Raw genomic sequence first — 8,116 nt, 5'->3', positions numbered from 1 at the left:
CGTACAGAAAAAGGCGCTCAATCTCACTAATCATCAGGGAAACGCAAATCTGAACCACAATGAGATATCACTTCATGCCTGTTAAAGTGGCTATCATCAGAAGGATGAAATATAACAAGTGTTGGCAAGGATGTGGCAAAAAGGGAATTATTGTACACTGTTGGTGGAAATATAAATTGGTACAGCCATTATGTAAAACCATATGGAATTTCCTAAAAAGAAAATAAAACTACTTCATGATCTACTAACTCCACTTCTGGAAATAAAATCAGTATTTTCCAGAGATATCTGTACTCCCAGCGTTATTTCAGCATTATTAGCAATAACCAAGATCTGGAAACAACCTAAATGTCTGTCAGTGGATGAGTGAATTTTAAAGATTCTGAATATATATACTGTATAGCAGAGGGAATATTATTCAGCCTTGATGCTGCTGATTTGATGCATTATGCCTATTTATTTGCATACGTTGAACCATTCTTGCATTTCTGGGGTGAATCCCACTTGATTATGGTGAATAATTTTTTTAGGGTACTGTTGAATTCTGTTTGCTAGCATTTTGTTGAGGATTTTTGCATCTATGTTCATCAGAGATATTGGTCTGTAGTTTTCTTTTTCTAGTGTGTCTGTTTGGTTTTGATATCGGGGTGATTCTGGCCTTGTAGAATGAGTTTAGAAGTGTTTGGTGTTCTTCAATTTTTGGAAGTAGTTTGAGTAGAATCAGAATTAGTTCTTCTTTAAATGTTTGGTAGAATCCAGTAAGGAATATATCAGGTCTGGGGCGTTTTCTTGATGGGAAACTTTTTATTACTGCTTTAATCTCATTCCTCATTATTGGTTTGTTCAGGTTCTGTATTTCTTTATGGTTTGATCTGGGTGGGTTGTCCAGTAATTTTTTTGTTTTTTTTCTAGGTTTTCAAATTTGTCTGTGTACAGTTGTTCATAAGTCTCTAATTATCCTTTATATTGTGGTGATATAAGTTATTATGTTTCATTTTTTATCTGATTTTATTTTTCTGGGGCTTCTCTCTTTTCTTCTTGGTCTAGTTTAAGTTTTGTCAATAGATGCTGAAAAAGTATTCAATAAAATTCAGCATCTCTTGGTGGTTAAAATCCTTCAAGACATTACCTGTAGAAGGAACATGCCTCAACGTGATAAAACCCACACCTAATACCATACTGAATTAAGAAAAATGGAAAGGCTTTCTACTAAGTGTAAAAGAAGACAAGGATGCCCACTTTCACCACTTTAATTCAGCATAGGGTAGAAGTCCTAGCCAGAGTAATTAGCCAAGGAAAAGAGATAAATGGCATCCAGATTTGAAAGGAAGAAGTCAAATTATCCTTTTTTGCAGATAATGTGATACTATATTTAGAAAAACTAAAGACGCCACCAAGAAACTCTTAGAACTGATAAATTTAGCAAAGTGGCAGCATACAAAATCAACATACAAAAATCAGCAGTGTTTCTAGACCCTTATAGAAATCTATCTGAAAAAGAAATCAAGAAAACAATCTCATTTATAATAGCTACAAAAAATAAAATAGCCAGAAATAAATTTAACCAAAGAAGTGAAAGAACTACAACGAAAGCTAAAAGCATTGATGAAAGAAATAGAAGAAGACACAAACAAATGGAAAGGTGTCTCAGCCTCATGAACTGGAAGAATTAATATTGTTAAAAAGTCTACAGTATTCAAAGCAATATACAGATTCAGTGCAATCTCTGTTGAAATACCATGTGAGCCAATTCACCCTAATAAACTCCCTTTCATGTATACATATATCCTATTAGTTCTGTTCCTCTGGAGAACCCTGACTAATACAACAGAAAAAAAAGGCTTCACATTTTTATGGAACCATAGAAGACTCCAAATAGCAAAAGTGGTCCTGAGCAAAAAAGAATAAAGCTGAAGGCATCATGCTACCTGATTTCAAATTATACTACAAAGTTCTACTAACCAAAACAGTATAGTACTGGCATAAAAACAGACGTATGGACCAAAAAAACAAAACAGAAAATCCAGAAATAAATCCATAAACTTACAGCCTATTTTTAAACCTTACTGCAAATAATGATTAATAAATAATCAACTACAATTTTAGAGTGTTCCTATTAATTGTGGTTACAAGAGTGTATACATTTGGTAAAACTAATTGAATTGCATATTTTAAAAAGGAGTTTTATTGTGTGAAAATTATACATCAATAAAAGTGATTTAGATTTAAAAACTAAAGATTTATTCCATATAATGTGTGTATATAAAAATATATGTGTATATATACACATACACACACTTATATTTACATGTCTACTACGTGTACATACAATCTGAAGGAGGAGTCCGGGGAGATTGTTAGTGGAAGGAGTGGGGACCGAGGAACACAAGAGTGAAGAGGTGATAGTGAGAAGGAGGATGAAGTCGGCCTCCTGGCCATGCCTGAGGGACACAGTTACATACACGAAAGGAACCAGAAGTTGAAAGAACAATGCTTCTTAAAACTACTTCAGTCCCTTCGTTTAAAAGGAAAACACAGAAAGAAGAAAAAACACAAAACACACAAAAATGCAAGCTTTTTCCTCCTGAACCCTTTCCCCATCCTCTGTCCACCAAGGCCTCAGCAGCCACCAGCAGACACAGGGGAGCAGAACAAGGATCACACAAACGGGAAAATCAAGCAGGCTGGTAACAAGTTGGGGAGCAGATTCTGGACTTTATTTCTTCAGTTTAGGCAGCAGGATACAGCAGTGTGAGCTGCGCAGGAACTAGGTGTGGTTCCCAGGGAAGCCATGGATATGCAGAAGAAAGTCTCTGAAGGCCATTAAGGAGAAAGATTTTGGGTTTCCTGACACCAGGCCAGAGGGATTCTCCAGGCAAGACTTCAAGCTTTTGCTGGAACCTCTCAGCTATTCAGGCAGAATCGGAAGGAAGAGGAAGTCAAGGTCCACTTCAGCAACAGCCTCCAGAGTGCTGGCCGCTGCCCGCTCCGCAGCAACTGGAGCCCCCCGATGGCTGGCTGCAGCAGTCAGAGCTCTGGGGTCTGTGGCAGTGGGACCTGCGGCGCCTGTGGTGGCTCAGGCAGCAGCCACCTCCCCCAGAGCTGCAGCAGCCCCCAGAGCTGGAGCCACAGCAGCCTCCGGAGCTGACACTGCAGCAGGAAGAGACTGGAGGGCACTTAGGGGGACACTTTGGGGGACACTTAGAGGCGGGGCACTTGGGAGTGCACTTAGGGGTGCACTTGGGAGGGGGCTGGCACTGCTGCTGGCTCTGCTGGCAGGACATCTTGGCGGTGGGTGTTCAGGAGCTGAAGGAGAGTCAAATAACAAGTCAGACGCAGGCAGGGGCCACCTCTGCCCCTGTGACACTCTTAGCATTTCACGTATAAATGCATCATCTTCAGTAGTTTTATTTCCAATAACTTCCTCAAACTCTCACATCATCTTTTTCAAGCTTCGGATATCTTTGAATGTCAGACAATTGTAAACTAAAACTAAACAATATTGCAAAATGCATCTAAGATGCTAATGTGTTGTCAGTGGAGGAAGAAATTATTACAAATATGTCTTCAGACTGAAATTGTCTGATTTACGAGTCATTTAAGGAAAATTTATTTTTAAAGGAGAAGAGGCAGTCATTCTCTCTGGTCATAATTTGCAAGACAATTTTACTTGGTAAGGTCAGCATTGCACAGGATCTTGGAGACTACTAGTCAGTAAACTCACTTCGATAGAGACAGATAAACTCAGCAACTGCTGCAGACCTAGTACTTGAACCCTGACCCCCTGATCTCAGGTTGGAGCTCAGACTTCCTCACTCACCATCTGCTCAGGCTGATGGGCTGACACAGTGGGTCTCAGGCTTGGTGAGTGCTAACCAAGCTGGGAAGTTTGTGAACAAATCTCAGACCCATGAAAATGTGGGGTTCACAAACCCCAAAGAGCCTTTAGTCCCATGTCCACAGCTCTAGTTCTTCCCTTGCAGGCAGAGACAGGGTTGTATCTTCAGAAGTGGGCTTCCCTCCCGTGGGCTGCCAGAGTGGAGCAGGTCTCTCTGCTTCAAGGTTCCCATTCTGGACCACCCACCTCATCCCAGAGAAGTTTGTTTCCTCTGGAGTTCAAAGGCACATGGCACAGCCAGCCAGCTCTTTTCCTCTTCTCCTTTCTGCTCCCAGTTAGTGCCAGACCCCTTTTTGCCCCCGCCCCTTCAGTCTTTTCTAAACTCTCCACCTCTGACAACATGGCCCTAGCCCCTGAGGCCCTGCCCTTCCTTCCCTCCTGCTCTGTTCTAAGCATCCCTGCTCCTGTTCTTACCGGAGTCACAGGCAGCACAGGGTTCTTCAGCACCTCAGGAGGTGAGTGGATCTGGCCCGGAGCCCTTTTATCCTGGCCTGGGCTCTGCCCCAGCTGTGAGACAGGGCCTGGGCATGAGAAGACCTTCCTTCTGACACCCACGTGGGTCTTGTGATGGGTGGTGACTGACAGCTCCTCACCTACCTCTCTTCCCCAGGCTCAAAGCAGCCACTCCCAGATAGGAAAGTGCCTACTTGAAATGGGGTTCCAGGATAACTCCTACCATCACCCACCTCATTTACTTGAAGGCTGCTTCCCTGAGAGCCTCTCAGTTCTCAGTCTTAGAACTTAGGACCTATCTCATTTCTGTCTCTTCCGAAGTACCTGATGCTCCATGTAGCCTGGGTTGAAGTTGAAGTACTAATCCCTGAGGTTTCCATGCATGTTTACTTCTGTCCCTGTGCACCACCAAGCTGTGTGGCTGTGGGTGCAATGTAGACATCTATACAAGTAAAACCCTTGAAGTAGAACCCGGCCCAGGACTAGGCCCTGCGAGGTGGAACTGTTGAAACTATTTAGCCTGTACGGTTTTTTAAACCATAAAGCTGGAAGATGAAAAAGAATTAGTTACAGAAGAATTAGTTAGTTGTGAAAGTCAATAAATTAACACAAAAAAGAGAAAAGATGCCTGACAGAGAGACTGAAACATTCTAGGCTCTGACTAAGTGAAACATTCATACCTTGCTGAATACAGAGTGAATATACTGATCTTAAACAAAGCGCAGCTTTTTTCTAACGAGAGTGAGTCTGGCTGTTGGTGATCTGTTTGCTTTTAAATAGCCCTTTTCTTCTGGTGGGGTCTATGATGTGTCAGCACTGAGATGTGACCCAGGAAGCAGCTCATCAGAGAAACAAGAAGCCCCAGCTCTGCTCTTAGTATTAGTGTGAGAATCTGGACTTTTCTGGGTTCACACTGGGAGCACCGGATGATGGTCACAGATGAGAAAGAGAAAGAAAAGAGACATGGTTGTGAGACATTGTAAGCCTACGCTTCCATGTGGGGTCAAATGGCTGGTGGGACCCCGTCCTGGAACATAAGGAGACGGGTGCCTTTTAAGAACAGGAGTCCTTAATATTTAATGTGAATGTGTTTATGCTGCTACTTTGGAAGCCCCTATCCTCTCTCTCCACTAGAATCACTAGCTTTCTACATGTCCACAGGATTTATATGAATGGAATGTTTTGAATTTTTACATTTTTAGGATATTAATGAAATGGGCTCCTGTTCATTCTAGGACACACTAGTCACTAAGACAGCCATGACTGCAAGGTTATCCACAAATTAAACTATTTCTTCAGAGGAAGACCAAGAAAAGCCAGATTAAATCATATGAGGGACAAGTCCTCTTCCTCCCAGCCCCTGACAGACTCTGGATATGCCCAGAACTTGGGAATGATGTCTAGGTCACAATGGACATGGTGACCCTAACCAAAACGTGGTGGAGATACATGTGTATTTATAAACACATACACAGAGCTTACATATTGAGAGAGATGTGTGTGTGTGGGTACCCCCTTTCTCAGAGCATCAACTATTACAGCTGCCTAGACTCCTCTGACAACGTAGTATCTCCAAACACTTGTAGTGTATCTTTGATTCTGTTCTTTTATGACATCCAAGAAAACACTCTCCCATCCCTGTGCATAATTAACGCTAAGTCATTAGTAAAGTCTTGTTCATGATTACACACTGTATAAGGATAAATGTCCAAATTCCTGCAGTGAAATAATACTTTGTGTTCTCCCTTTAGTTTAAGTCTTTGTTGTCTACTCTCAGAAATGTTCTGAAACTGAACTGGATTATATTCTGTACTTTGATTATGCTTCTCCCTGCAGTGCATGCCATGGCCTCTGTCCTTCCAGGACAGTGTGGCTCAATCTCAACTTTTTTCCCTTCCTGTGGCGTATCACTCTAATGACATAATAGTAAATTCTTTGATGGCGTGCCTTGGGTGTTTCATATTTCTTTACCTACATTTTTCAACACAAGGCTATGCGCACAATGGATATTTAATGACTTTTAAATCCTCTCATTGGTATTAGCATTGATTTACAGTTTATAAATAGCTATTCCTTATGACTCAGGTCACCCTCATAGGAGACACACTCTGAGACACGCTCATTGAGGTGTATGGGCCACATCACCCTGAGAGGTCTGCCACCATCTCTCCTGGGTATGACGTTTGTTCTCCTGCTCAGATTGTTCCAAAGGGCTTAGTAATGGGGGAGTGGTCAGGACATTGATTCCCAGGTTGTCACAATGGCAGGTCTACTCAGAAGTTCAACATCTGGTATCTAGGATGATGGGGCTGGGATGCCATCTGGTCCATGCCTCCGTCTTTATGCAGGGCAACACCCAAGCTCTCAACTGACCTAACTTGGATGTAGGTGATGAGTCAGCAACATAGTTGTATTAGGAAGATTGGAACTTGAATCTTGGCTGTGAGATATCATGGCTTTGCTATTAGGTCAAATAAGATATCTTGTCCAGCAAAGTATTGACTTTCTGAAATTTCCTATTTGTCAAGGTTTTTTCTCTTTTAAGTAGTCAAAAATTCACCAACTTATGGGAAGTGAGTGAATACTATTGAGATCTAACCAGAAATAATTCAAATGGAATAATTTTTTTGTGTATGTTCTATAACCAGTAACAAGTTAAGTTAGTAGTCTTTGTTTTGTTCTTTCCATATCTACAACCCTTTAAACAATTACAGTGATGAAAAAATGCTATTAAAGTCTGGAAGAAAATTCTGTTCTATTTAAATAGTATCTTTTAAAAATATTTTTATTGCGGTTATTGTTATAATTGTTAATATATTGATATACTGCAACTGTGCTGAACTCTCCTAAATTCTTGCAGTGAACACTTTTCTTAAAAAATTTGGTAAAATACATAATCCAAAATTTACTGCCTTAATCATTTTTTTAGTGTACAGTTTAGTAATGTTAAATAGAATCACATAGTTGTATAACCGATCTCTAGAATTTTTGTCTTCTTGCAACACTGAAACTCTACACCCATTAAACAACAGTTCTCTCTTACTCCCTCTCCCCAGCCCCTGGCAGTCACCATTTTACTTTCTGTTTCTATGAAAAAGACTACTCTTTGTATCTCACATAAGTGGAATCGTACAGTGTTTGTCTTTTTGTGACTTTTTGATTTAGCATATCTTTAGGATTCATTCATATTGTAGCATGTGCATAAATTTCTTAGCTTTTTAAGGCCATGTAATATCACATTGTATGTATATGCCTCCTTTTGTTTCTATAATCATCCAGCAGTGAATGCTTGCTTTGCTTCCACCTTTTAGCTATTGTGAATAATAAAGCTATGAACACGGGTGTACAAGTAACCTGTCAAGACTCTACTTTCAATCCTTTTGTATTGCATATACCCAGAAGTGGAATTGCTGGATCATATGTTAATTCTATTAACTTTTTGAGGAATCACCATGCTCGTTTTCATAGTAATTATACCATTTTACATGCTCACCAACAGTGCACAAGCATTCTAATTCCTCCACATCCTCACCAACACTTGTCATTTTCTGTTTTGCTTTGCTTTATTTTTTATAGTAGCCATTCTCTTGGGTTTGAAGTGGTATCTCATTGTGGATTTTTCTTTAAATAATTTAATCTAATTATGAATGGTGTTGAGTATATTTTCATGTATCCTTTGGCCATTTGTAAATTTCTTTTGGGTAAGTGCCTATTCAAGTCTTTTTTTCCCATTTTTAATAAGGTTTTTTTGTTTACTTGTTTAAT

The 8,116-nt window shown here is 40.3% G+C and overlaps 1 protein-coding gene across 1 annotated transcript; it reads right to left on the bottom strand.

The window, feature by feature from the left end:
- Positions 1-2,272: 2,272 nt before the first annotated feature.
- On the bottom strand, positions 2,273-7,827 carry LOC116269674 (late cornified envelope protein 1C-like). The gene has a single exon (XM_031652854.1). The coding sequence runs from the start codon at positions 3,282-3,284 to the stop codon at positions 2,952-2,954; it is 333 nt and encodes a 110-aa protein (XP_031508714.1). The 5' UTR covers positions 3,285-7,827; the 3' UTR covers positions 2,273-2,951.
- Between the last annotated feature and the right edge of the window lie 289 nt (positions 7,828-8,116).

This window comes from Papio anubis, chromosome 1, assembly GCF_008728515.1.
Source record: "Papio anubis isolate 15944 chromosome 1, Panubis1.0, whole genome shotgun sequence".
Lineage (NCBI taxonomy): Eukaryota > Metazoa > Chordata > Mammalia > Primates > Cercopithecidae > Papio > Papio anubis.
The sequence above is the reverse complement of the archived record's forward strand: the minus strand, read 5'-3'. Positions and strand labels throughout refer to the sequence as shown.

Bases quoted from the DNA above. Each gene is read 5' to 3' on its own strand.
- LOC116269674 (XM_031652854.1), bottom strand. From the start codon at position 3,284: ATGTCCTGCCAGCAGAGCCAGCAGCAGTGCCAGCCCCCTCCCAAGTGC.